Below are 13,382 nucleotides of genomic sequence, written 5' to 3'. Positions count from 1 at the left end.
CCCTTCTCCCTGCAGGCATGGGCTCTCAGAGGCAGAGCTGAAGGACGTCCTGTCCCTGGATGACGAGGTCCTGCAGGCTGTGTACCGGGACTGGACCCCGCCCAGCAAGGAGCTATTGCGTTTCCCACCCCTGCTGTGGGTGAGGCTCCGCCGGGATCTGGGCCACTGCTTGGCCCGGCGGCCCGTGGACGGCTTCACGCTGCTGGCCATCGCCTACAGGTGGGTCCGGCATGGTGGACATGCTGTCTGGGCTTCCGGGAGCGAGGGCTCGCTCATCGGGCTCCTCCTTGTTCCAGATCCTTCTTTTATCCCCTTTCCCAGCGAAACAAGGGCGTTTAGCACGGCATTCAGGGGTTTCCACACCACTAATTAACTAACACACAACTAACTCGGTTTTTAAACTGAGGATACATTCACATAACATAAAATTCATCCATTTAAAGTGTACAATTCAGTAATGTTAAGTGCATCCACAATGTGGTGTAACCATCACCTCTAAAACGTTCCAGAACAATTCTATCCTCTCAAAAGGACACCTGGTCCCCATCAGCAGTTACTCCCCATCCCCCCACCTCTCTGCCCCCAGCCCCTGTCTGGCACCCACAAATCTGCTCTCTGTCTCTGTGGATTTGCCTCTTCTGCACGTTTCATATACATGGACCCACACAACATGTGGCCTTTTGTATCCAGCTGCTTTCCTCGGCATAGAGCTTCCAAGGTTCATCCGTGTTGTAGCGTGAATCAGGGCTTTGCTCCTTTTTGTGGCTGAGTAATACCCTGTTGCATGGATGGACCACATTTTGTTTATCTGTTTGTCCATTGATGGACACTTGGGTCATTCCTCGGGCTTGTGGTCAGTGCTGAACACGTGAGCACAAGTTTTCATTCGAACACCTGTTTTTTTTGTTTTCTTTTTTAATTCTTTTGGGTCTATACCCAGGAGTGGAGTAGCTGGGTCCTACAGTACCTTATTTTAAGTTTAAGTTGAGGAACCCAAATGTTCCTTTTTAAAGTAAATATATTTAGGGGTGCCTGGGTGGCTCAGTTGTTAAGCGTCTGCCTTCAGCTCAGGTTATGATCCCGGGGTCCTGGGATTGAGCCCCCTCATCGGGCTCCCTGCTCAGCGGGAAGCCTGCTTCTCCCTCTCCCACTCCCCCTGCTTGTGTTCCCTCTCTTGCTGTGTCTCTCTCTGTCAAATAAATAAAATCTTAAAAAAAAAATAAATATATTTAAGGGGAAAAAGAAAGATGGGCCAATTTATAGATGAATGTTAGGTAACAAGTAGGACAGGTGGTCAGCAGGCCAGCGAGCATCTGGCAGGTGGCTTAGGAGGGACCTGCATTTGGGAACAGGTTTCTGGAAGGCTGGGGGCCCCCTCTGAGCTCACCCCACCCCCCAGGCCCATGAGCCCGTGTCCCCTCTCTGCAGGCAGCTGGCCGAGGTGGTCCAAGAGCGCTACCTGTCCGGGCCCGAGAGGGCCAAGAGGCACGGAGTCTTGGCTGACTTCTTCTCAGGGGCCTGGAGCCAGGGCACCAAGAAACTCATCACTCTGCCGCTGGTGGGGAAGCCCCTGAACCTGGATCGCAAGGTGAACTGTCTGTCTGGGACCCCCTGCTCACTACCTGCAGGCTCCACGCTGCTCTGCAGGCAAAGCCAAGGCTCCCTGGCCAGGACCACTTTGCTCTTTCTTTTCCATCCAGAATGCTCTCCTCACCTTCTTCCCTTCCCTTCCCACAGAAAGCAGGATGTCCCCTCGGCCTCTGAGCATAATGGGGGGATCAGGAGCAGCAGATGAGGAATATGCCCTCCATCCCCAACATTCTGGGGTGGGGGGCAGAAGAATCACAACATTCAGGCGCATACAGAACCGCCCTAAACTCCTGGCATCTCCCACCCCTGGGCCTTTGCACATGCCATTCCCTTGCCCGGGAATACCATTGTTTTCCTATAGGGTTCCCCAGACAGACTCCTACTTAAACTCCAAGACCCAGCTCCGATGCCCCTTGGATTCCCTGAGCCCCAAGTTCCTCCCTCTGCCTCGGCCCTGCCTGGGGTGGGCATGGGACACCTCCATCTGGAATTGTGTCCCAGTCCCCTCCAGTGTCACACGCGCGTGGTGGCTTGGCCCATGTGTGTGGAGTGAATGAGTGAGCTGTGTCATCGTGGCCTGGCTTCCAGCCCCCTCCTCCCCTGCAGGTGGCCCCTCAGCCCCTGTGGTTCTCAGACACGGTGGCAAATCTGCGAAAGCTAAAGGAGTTGCCCCATCACCTGGTCCACTCAGGACGCATCGAAGAGCTGAAACAGGAGGTTCTGGGTAAGGGTTGCACCCATTGCAGGGGACAGTGAGTGGGTCCCAACCCTCTGCTGTGCTCCTGCCTCCCGGAGCCTGGGAAGGGTAAAGGGCAAAAGTCAGAATGCTTGGCTCCTCCTAAGACAGTGGTTCTCACCAGGGGTCATTCTGTGCACCAGCAGGGGACACTTGGCAATGTCTGGGGACATTTTGGTTGTCACAGCTGGGGGAGGGGTGCTACCGGCATCTAGTGCTAGTTGATAGTGCAGAGGTGAGAAATGTGATCTTCGAATGAGACCCTGTCTGTCTGTCTGTCTATCATATCTATCATCTTTCATCTTTATACCTATCCATCTATCATCATCTATGTACCCATCCATCTATCCCTCCATCTTTCTATTTGTCTATCTATCTATCCATCTGCTCCTCCCTGTGATTCTCAACCCAGGGTGATCTTGCACCTGGGGGACTCTTGGGGCAATGTTCATGTTTTTGATTATCACTACTGGGGAGGTGCTACAGGCATCTGGTGGGTGGAGGCCAGGGGTACTGATCAGCATCCTACAGTGCACGGCCCCAACATCCGCAGTGCCGATGCTGAGAACCCCCAGAGAAATGGATAGGTGTGTGTGCCCCCACAATACCCCCTGCCCCCCACAGGCAACATGAACTGGATTTCCTGTCGGGGTGTCTCTGGGGGCATCGAGGGCCTGTTGGATGACTTTGACCTGTATGGCCCTCACCTGGACTGTCCCGAGGTCGGCCTGGTCCGGGACGCCCTCCAGCTGTGCCGCCCGGCTGTGGAGCTCCAAGGCATGGGTGAGTCGGCCTGGCCGGGAAGGGGGGGCGGGCCGGGGCCTTCACTCTGCACTGACTTCTAGAAGCCCATTCTCCTCACTGAGCCCCTAGCTGGATTTTCATTAACCCACACACCTTTCCTGTCTACACCTGTGGGGTTTCTAGAATCTTGAATTGAACCTGGAAGAGCTTTGGATTGAACACTACCAAAGCAGTGTCCGCCCCCTTCCCTGGCCCGGCACCTTTTTCTAGAAAGGGCCAGATAGGAAAAATCTCAGGCAAAAATCGAGGAAATTATGTCAGTACTTAATATAACAAGGCAGAAAACACGTTCCCATGACTTTTTTTATTGATAATATTCAAAATACAATCATAATAATTGAACATGATTTTTTGTAACACAAGTTTACTCAAGGGGCGCCTGGGTGGCTCAGTTGGTTAAACATCTGCCTTCAGCTAAGGTCACAATCCCAGCATCCTGGGATCGAGCCCCACATTGGGCTCCCAGCTCAGCGGGAAGCCTGCTTCTCCCTCTCCCACTCCCCCTGCTTGTGTTCCCTCTCTCGCTGTCTCTCTGTCCCTGTCAAATAAATAAATCTTAAACCAAAAAAAAGTCTACTCAAGAGAAAGAAGGGGGCAGTTTTTGCTCTGGGGGAAAACATTTTGCTTAATTGGGGTTCAAAGTCGGTGTTCCCTGCCATCCTGTCCATTGCAAATATTGATCTGTAAAAAACATCCTTAGCTCCTGGGGTAAACCGTTGGGCTGGGTTTGGTCCACCCTCTGCCCTAGAGCTCGAAGAATCTCTGATGCTCTGCCCAGGATGGTGTTTTGTTGGTCTGTTTTCATCTTCATTTTTAAATTGTGGCAAAATACACAGAACATAAAATTTACCAAAGTAACCATTTTTAAGTGTACAGCCCAGTGGTGTTAAGCACATGCACAATGTTGTGCAAATATCATCACCATCCATCCCCAGAGCTCTTCCATCTTCCCAAACTGAGACTGTCCCCATGAAACACCAACTCCCCACCCCCACCTGTAGCCTCTGGCGCCTGCCGTCCTACTTTCTGTCTCTATGAATCTGACCACTGTAGGGACCTCATATCAGGGGAACCATGCAGTATTTGCCCTCTATGACTGGCTTCTTTCACTCACCATGATGTCCTCAAGGTTCATCCATGTTGTATTTCCTTCATTTGTAAGGTTGAATAACATTGCATTGTATGGATGGACCACATTTTGTGTATCCACTCATCCCTTGATGGACTCTTGGGCTGTTTCTCCCCTTGGCCCATTGTGAATCATGCCGCTGTGAACACAGGTATACAAATATCTTTTCAAGACCTTACACCAAGACCTGGAGTATACACCCAGAAATGCAATTGCTGGATCAAATGGTAATTCTGTGTTTATTTTTTTTGAGGAATCACCATACCATTTTCTTTTTTTAAAAGATTTTATTTATTTATTTGACAGAGACAGAGAGACAGCAAGAGAGGGAACACAAGCAGGGGGAGTGGGAGAGGGAGAAGCAGGCTTCCCGCCGAGCAGGGAGCCCGACGCGGGGCTCGATCCCAGGACCCTGGGATCATGACCTGGGTTGAAGGCAGACGCTTAACAACTGAACCACCCAGGCGCCCCCCACCATACCATTTTCCACGGTGGCTGCACCATTTCACATTCCCACCAGCAGAGCACAAGGATTCCAATTTCTCTACATCCTCACCAATACTTTTAATTTTCTGATTTTTTTTTTTTTTAGATTTTAAAAAATTTATTTATTTGAGAGAGAGAGAGCAGGGGGAGGAGCAGAGGGAGAGAAAGAATCTCATGCAGACTCCATGCTGAACGTGGAGCCCCATGCAGAGCTTGATCTCACAACCCCAAGATCACAGCCTGAGTTGAAACCAAGATTCAGACACTTAACCGACTGAGCCACCCAGTTGCCCCAATTTTCTGATTTAAAAAAAAAAAAATAGTCATCCTAATGAGTATGAGGTGGCCAGGCTATCTTTTTTAAAAGATTTTATTTATTTATTTGTGACAGAGAGGGAGAGAGAGAGCGCGCACAAGTGAGGGCGGGGACAGAGGGAGAAGGAGAAGCGGACTCCCCACTGAGCAAGGAGCAAGACATGGGGCTCCATCCCAGGACCCAGAGATCATGACCTGAGCCAAAGGCAGCTGCTTAACCAACTGAGCCACCCAGGCGCCCCCAGGGTGGTTTTTATTACACAGTTCCCATCTGGTTTTTGTTTGAGGGTTTTATAAGGAGTTTTATAGAGGTGTTTAAGTCCCTATATCCCTTCTGGGGCTCCCTTGGAGCTTAAACAAATGCTCCTCCTAGGAGAAGCCCACCCGCCACTGAACCTGGACAACCCCCTGGCTCCCTAGTCCCTGCATTCTCCAGCACTGCACCCTTTTTCCATCTGTCTTAGCTCTTATTATTTCTGCTGGTTGTCTTTTGTATCACCTGAGGGCCGCACCGGACTCTGAGCTCTGTGAGGGTAGGGGCATCATCGCTTACTCCCTGCCAAATTGCTAGCCCTACCACATAGACCAGTCCTGGCCAAGAACTCAGATTTGGAGGCCCACCGTGTTGATTCAAATCTGGGCTTTGCCACTTACTGGCAGTGTGACCTTGCAACTCCCTTATGCTCCCCACCCCACCCCCCACCTTGCTGTCCTCAGTGTTTCCATCTGCAAAATGGGGATGCTGGTCAACCTTCTTACCTAGAGCTTCAAGGAAAGATATGCAAGTCAATTCTTTTTTTTTTTTTTTTATGCAAGTCAATTCTTGCAGAGCCTGTCCCCATGGTGCCATCCAAGGGTACTATTACTGTCACATGATAGTGTCGACATTGTTGATGTGAACGGCCTTCGACAAGCCATTTCTTTTGTTGTGTTGTTGTTTGTTTCTTTGGGGTTTTTTGTTGTTGTTGTTGGATGAATCCCTTCTGCGTGGAGCCTCAGCTTCCATCATCCGCAAAATATGGGATTGAACTAAAGTATGTCCCAAGAGGAAGATGCTGGTGGGCAGTTTGGCCTTTCTTGTGCATTCATGCTCAGCAGTTGTAAACCTCACGGGGAGTGATTTACCAGGGAAACAGCCTTGGGAACAACTGCCCAGTTCGAGGGAAGATTTCAAAGCCCAAATCACAGCATGTTCTTTTCAACAATCCTTGATTGACAACCTGGGGCTTGCCCTGCATGAGAAGGTGTAGGAATGAATGTCACCACCAGAGGGCGCAGCTGGCCAACCTTGGGTTCCAGCACATTCCGGGACTTTGAGCCTGCTCCTCAAAGCCCACCGGATTTCTCTTATTGCCTCAGGCTCCAGGATGATTTGGTGGTGCTGTTTCTGACTCTATTTTTATTTTAAAAGCCGATATTTTGTTCACCATGGGTTGGGGGGCATTAATTTTGATTTGTTAAAATATTGCATTAAAATAGTATTTATCTCGGGGCGCCTGGGTGGCTCAGTCGGTTAAGCGGCTGCCTTCGGTTCAGGTCATGATCCCAGGGTCCTGGGATCGAGCCCCGCGTTGGGCTCTCTGTTCAGTGGGGAGCCTGCTTCTCCCTCTCCCTCTGCCTGCCGCTTCCCCTGCTTGTGCTCTCTCACTCTCTGTCAAGCAAATAAATAAAATCTTTTAAAAAGAAAAAAATAGTATTTGTCTGGGTGGTTGAGTTTGGTGGTGCCACCTTAAATTTTACACCCATGGTGAGTGGGGCACTCACACCTGGTCCTGACCTTGCCTCGTTTCACCCACCAGCAAACCAAGGCACAGGGCATTGTCACCATTGCCCCAAACCCCACAGTTAGGACAAGATGACAACAGGGAAAATGAACTGCCTGCTTCACTGTCCCTGGTCTTCATTCGAGGTTGGAATAAAACTTTTTAGGTTAGATTCCTGCCTCTTACTGGCTGTGTGACCTTGTACAAGTTGCTTAACCTCTCTGAGCCTCAATTTCCCCCTTCATGAACTAGGCATAATAATGATGATACCTCTGTTGTGGTAGGCAGAAAACACGACCCCCCTCCAAAGATATATTCACTTCCTAATCCCTGGAACCTGTGACTCTTGTCTTATATGGCAAATGATGTGACTAAATTAAGGAACTTGAGATGGAGAGTGGGGTGATGATGATGATCCGGTAGAAGTGGGTGGCTCAGGCTCCAGCAGTGAAAGAATTCACCGGAGGCAGAACAAAGGAGATAGAAGTTTCTAGAACAAAGGAGATGGAAGTTTGTTGAATACACCCCAAGGGAGCTGCAGGCAGGACCACACAGAGGAGGCTGTCTGCCCCACAGCAGTGGGAGGGGCTGTATTTAAAGGAGGAAGGTCAGGAGGTCTGGGGACATATGGAAATTTCCTTTTTCTTTTTTTTTTTTTTTTTTGTATCTGTGCCTGGTTGTCAGTAGCTGGTCCACTAGGGCTTCTGGATAATTTGAGGCGGCCCGCCTGATGGGCCTGTCTTCAGTTCAGTGGTCGCTGTGGGCCCTTTTGCCTTGCTCTGCGTTGCATTGTTCAAGCCCACTGCCGAAAAGCGGCCTCTACCATTTACTGGGTGTCTGTGATGTTCTAGGCTCTAAGAACACAATGAACAATCATCCCTGTTCTCAGGGAGACTCAAGATCTAGGGTAGTGAAGGAATAAACAAAGAAATGTCAATTGTAGCTCTGATGAGCGCAGGGGAGTGGGGGTGGGGTGGGTGGATTAGAGGGCTGGGCTGGAGAATGCTCTTTAAAGAAGTAACCCTGGAGCTAAAATGAGATATTTAGCATGAGAAAGGGGGAGGGGAGAAGAAGGAAGTATTCCGGGCAGAGGAACCAGCGGGGACAAAGGTCCAGAGGCTAGGAACCACCTGGTGCCCTTGAAGTAGGGGTGAGTGTCCTTGGAAAGGAGAGAAGGAGGCAGGAGAAGATGGCGGCGAACTCCACCCGTCAGCAGTGCCCTTTCCCTTAACCTGAGTCCTCTTTGTTGCAGAGAGGAGCATCCTATATACAGAACTCCTGGCCCGACTCCATTTCTTCGCCGCCTCACATCCAGCACTGGTGGGACAGCTGTGCCATCAGGCCCAGAGCTGGTTCCGGGTGTGCCCCCACCCTGTGCTCATACCCCTTGGGGGATTCCTCCAGCCCCCGGGGGGACCCCTCCGGGCAACCGTCACAGGCTGTCACAAGGGTGAGTCTCCCCAGCACGGCAAAAATCCTGCCAGGCCCCCGTCATGCCTGAGGGCAGTGTTTGGCAGGGGTTTCTGGCTGCTCTCTGGGGCTCCCCTCTGTTGGTAGGGAGGCCTCGAGGGTCCCATCAGGGTTTGCCCTTGCTGTCTCATGCTGACTCGACTGTCTCTGCCTCTCAGGGACTGTAGATGAGTATTGTAAATACTGCTCATGAGCCCAGAGCAAGGGGGTGCTGACTGCCTCTAAGAATCAAGTGTCCGTCTTACAGATAGTTTTTGTGATTTACTGGCTCATGCTAGTAAGACCAAAAGGTAGGCATTGATGATTGACTGGCCCCTGAGAGGCTGGTGGCACTCATAGATTCCCCCGGGACACCAGAAGTTCAGAGAGACAAGAGGACTTCGTTCTCTCCATTTGTTTGTTACACTTCCTTCCCTTCTTCCTCCCCCCACTTCCTTCCTTCCTTCCTTCCATCTTCTGTCTGTCCTTTTGTCCATCCATCCATCATCCATCCATCCATCCATCATCCATCCATCCATTATCCACCTTCCTTCCTTCCATTCTTCCATCCTTCCTTCCTTCCTTCCATCTTCTGTCTGTCCTTCTGTCCATCCATCATCCATCCATCCATCCATCATCCATCCATCCATTCATCCATCCATCATCCTTCCTTCCTTCCATCCACCCATCAGTCATCCATACTTTCATTAGTTATCTTCATTCTATCCCTCTCTCCACACCACTTATCTTTCCATTTCCCTCTTCTGGACATCTTCCATCCACTCACCCCTCCACCCATCTATCCACCGAGCCATTCATCAACTTGCCCACCCATCTCTCAGTTGATTCATCCATCTACTCATCTCACACCCATCCATCCACTCATCCATTTATCCAGCCAGCCATTTAGCTATCCACTCATGCACCAGTCTACCTCCACTCATCCATCCCTTCATCTGCCCACCCATAATCTCTTGCATTAATTATAAGGCCACTAAATATACAATGAACTTGTGGTTCAAATGTCAATTATTGCAACTCAGGCCATTTCTGTGCCATGGGCCTTGTAGGGAAAGATACATTCCCTAGGCATAGAGCTTCCAAAATAGAAATTCTAAGAAATTAAGTATGATGCATGGAGGAATTGATTTAGGGACAGCTGCTAGAATGCTGTGTTAAGAAAGGTTCTGAGACCAAATCTAGTTTAATGGGTAAGACTGTGTATTTATTGGGTTACAGGTTCAAATGCTATAACAAAGGACAAGATAGCAGTGACTTAAATAAAATAGCGGTTCATTTCCCCCTCACTTAACAGTCCAGGCGTTAAGTAGAGGTAAAACTCCAGGTCTCCAAGGTGTCAGGGACCTAGACTCTTTCAGTCTCGTTTGCTGCCATTTTCAATGTGAAACTTCCATTTGATGGTTCAAAATGGCAGTTCCTGCTCTGACCCACGCCATGGGCATTCCAGCCAGTGGGAAGTGGGAAGGGGAGATGGATGGAAGATCCCTTCCCTTTGAGGGCATGGTCTAGAAGCAGACTTTATCACCTCTGGGATGAGTGTCTCATTGGTGAGAACTTGGCCATCTCCAGCTGCAAGGGAGCCTGGGAATTACAGGGTCCGGATGAGTGCGGACTCCGCTAACACCTGTGGGCTCCTGGCTTGGTTACAAAAGGAAACACGACAGGATGGCTCTGGGGGACAAATCTCAGATAGTGCAGGGGCTGATTCGTGGTGTCTACCTCAGCATGGGCATAAGAAGTTACAGTCTGAGTGAAATTTCGTTTTTGCCATCCCTCGGTGGGGGGAGATGGTCTGTGTTTCGGACCCACCATGCCTCTCTGACAAGCCCCAGTCATGGCGAAGCTGCGGAAGTTTCTACCCATTCTGGGCTTCCGTTTGGTCATTTTGTAAATGAGAAGTTTGAGTTCACATTTCCAAGGTCACACCGTAAATGACAAGAAAAAAAAAAAAAGAAAGAAAGAAAAGAGAAACAAATCCCATGTCCTCACTCCCTGTCCCAATGAGGCGGGAACAAAATCTGGGCTTCTCAAACTTGGATTGGCTCTGATTTCAACACTTCCCCCTCACTATTTTACATCTGGGGAAACTGAGGCACGGAGCAGGGGAAGGAATTACCCGAGGGCATTCAGAAAGTCTGGTCTCCAGCTATCTGGGCCAGTGTTTTCTCCCGTGTAACTTGGTGCCTCTCTCCTCAGCGATGTTTCAGTCAGGACCCAGCAGCGAGCCCTGGGCTGTTGTTTGCCCAAATTATTGGCAAATTTTTTTTTTCTCTGGAGCACCAGCCTTTATTTTTCCATACATGTTGATCTCAAAGAGAAGTCAGAAGCAGAGTCCTCGTTCTCAGCCAATATAATTCCATTTCTGAGTCTTGTCCAACTAGGGCAGGGTTTCTCAACCATGCGCTATTGACATTTGGGACTGGGTCATCCTCTGCAGGGGGGAGGGGGCATCCTATGCATGGCAGGGTGGTCAGCAGTTCCCCTGGCCTCCTCCACCCACCGGATGGCAGTCGCACCCCACTTCCCAGTTGTGACAGCCAACAAACATCTCCAGACATTGCCCAGTGTCCCCAGGCTCCAGACCTTCCCCAGGAGCAGAATTGCCCCTCGGTGAGAACCACAGAACTTGGGAGACACTTGTGACCTCGATGTGGTTTGGTCCCTAAGAGCAACGTGAATGTTACAACCGAGATCTGAACCTGGCCTCCAGCAGCACGGGCTTCAAAAGCCTGGCCCTGCCACTTTCTGGGTGTGTAGCTCTGGACAAGGGACTGAACCCGTGCCTCAGTTTCCCCATCTGTGGAGTGGAGCCCCATTAGAGGACCCCGTGGCTGAGCCCGGGGGCTGATGTGGTCACTGTTGTCCCTGTGTGGCCACAGGCATCACTGCCATGGCGTGGAGCCTGGAGGAGAGGCTGCTGGTTGTTGGCACCCAGGACGGCTTTGTCGCTGTGTGGGACATGGAAGAGCAGCAGGTGATCCACATCCTAACTGGACACACAGGTGAGGCTTGGGAAGTTGGCTTCGTCAACTTAGTCATCAAGATAAATAATATTTCGGGGCGCCTGGGTGGCTCAGTCTGTTGAGCATCTCACTTTGGCTCCGGGGATGATCTCGGGTCCTGGGATCGAGCCCCACCTCTGTCCGGCTCTGTGCTCAGCGGGGAGTCTGCTTCTCCCTCTCCCTCTGCCCCTCCCCCACTCCTGCACACTCTCTCTCTCTCTCTCTCAGATAAATAAATAAAATATTCTTTTTTTTTTTTAAGATTTTATTTATTTATTTGACAGAGAGAGAGATAGCGAGAGCAGGAACACAAGCAGGAGGAGTGGGAGAGGGAGAAGCAGGCTTCCTGCGGAGCAGGGAGCCCGATGCGGGGCTCGATCCCAGGACCCCGGGATCATGACCTGAGCCGAAGGCAGCCACTTAACGACTGAGCCACCCAGGCGCCCCTATAAATAAAATATTCTTTAAAAAAAGATCAATAATATTTCAATGCAATGTTTTAAAAAATCAAAATTAATGCAAAAAAATCCACCATGAATAAATAGCAAGCTGTCTTAAAGACAGGATCAGCAATAGTGCTATGCCAAGCCATATGGAAGCCAGAGGCAACAGGGAAACTCAACAATTTGGCACCTCCTTAAATTTGGCACCAGAGATGAGTGTCTCACTCGCCTTACCTTAATCTTGGCCCAAGTCAGACTCAAGTATTTGGGAAGGCAAAATATAGTTACGGATTGTAATGAAGACAACAGGGTGTCATCAGCAACTGTAACCCAAGTGACCCACTTAGGGCAGGCAGGTGTAAGGCATTTCTTCCAGTGGAGACGATTCAGCCAAGATACCAGGGGTGCGAACAAAGAGGTGGGCAAAGGGCAGAGGGGTAGGAAGAGGAAGAGCATCCCAGGAATGGGAAACAGTCAGTGCAAAGGCCCTGACAGGGGGAAGGAGGCTGGCATGTTTCCAGAAACAGCAAGGAAGCCATGAGGCTGGAGCTCGAGACATTGTATCAAATGAAAGAAGCCCACATCATGTATTTATACAAAATGTCCAGAGCAGGCAGATCCAGAGAGACACAGAACAGATTAGCAGTTGTTAGCTGGGGAGGGAGGAAGGGAAAGTGATTGCTCATCGGGACAGTGTTTCCTTTTGGGGTGATGGAAATGTTCCAGAATCAGATAGAGGTGATGGTTGCACAATACTGTGAATTATTATGTCAGTGAATTGCACACCTCCAAATGGTTTACATGATAAGGAGAGAAAGGGGAGGGAATGCCAGGTTTTGAAAATATTCTAAATTTAGACCGTGGCGATGGTTGCATAGCTCTTGACCAGACAAAGACCAATGAATTGTACTACTGTCTGTGGAATGGGTGAATTTTATGCTTGTGCATTAGATCTCAATAAAGGTATTATTTTAAGATTTTATTTATTTATTTGAGAAAGAGAGGGAGCGAGAGTGAGAGAGAGAGCACAAGCGGGGGGAGGCAGAGGGAGAAGCAGACTCCCCACTGAGCAGGGAGCCCAATGCGGGACTACATCCCAGCATTCTGGGGTCATGAAGTGAGCCGAAGACAGACCCTTAACCTACTGAGCCACCCAGGTGCCCCTCAGTAAAGGCACTAAAAATATTATTTCATCGTGAACCAAAAATGTATACTACTTATTTTTTTCTCAACATTTTGCCATAAACATTTTTTCCCCATTGAATCTTTTTTAAACAACTTTATTGAGTTGTAATTGACATAGCATTCCTCCCATTTTAAGCGTAGGATGCAACAGTTTTTGGTAGATTTGCTGAGTTGTACAACCATCACCATAATCATAGAACTTTCCATCACCCCAAAGGAGTTCTCTTTGCACTGCCTGCCCACTTTGTAGTACATCTCCACCCCTACCTACCCCCAGCCCCGTGGCAGGCACCGATGCGCTTCCTGGGTCTATCAACTCGCCTTTTCTGGACATTTCATGCAAATGGAATTGCACACTATGTGATCTTTTTTACACCGCCTGATGTGTGTGAGGCTCGTCCTCGCTGTTGCATGAGGCAATAGTTTGTCCTCTGCATTTTGCCGAGTCCATCCGTTGTA

General features: G+C 49.8%; 1 protein-coding gene across 1 annotated transcript in view; it reads left to right on the top strand.

Annotated features, from left to right (window-relative positions):
- The window catches only part of NWD1 (NACHT and WD repeat domain containing 1), a 56,555-nt gene that overhangs the window by 19,782 nt on the left and 23,391 nt on the right, over nucleotides 1-13,382 (top strand). Inside the window, 6 exon segments of the mRNA XM_064598271.1 lie at nucleotides 16-219; nucleotides 1,429-1,588; nucleotides 2,197-2,314; nucleotides 2,951-3,109; nucleotides 8,076-8,273; nucleotides 11,173-11,295. Coding sequence (XP_064454341.1) covers nucleotides 16-219; nucleotides 1,429-1,588; nucleotides 2,197-2,314; nucleotides 2,951-3,109; nucleotides 8,076-8,273; nucleotides 11,173-11,295 — 962 coding nt within the window.

Source organism: Mirounga angustirostris, unplaced genomic scaffold, assembly GCF_029215605.1.
Source record: "Mirounga angustirostris isolate CCGP_5_RB_7025 unplaced genomic scaffold, mMirAng1.0.hap1 SCAF_1, whole genome shotgun sequence".
In the NCBI taxonomy this organism is placed as follows: Eukaryota; Metazoa; Chordata; class Mammalia; order Carnivora; family Phocidae; genus Mirounga; species Mirounga angustirostris.
This window is presented reverse-complemented; position numbering and strand designations above follow the sequence as displayed.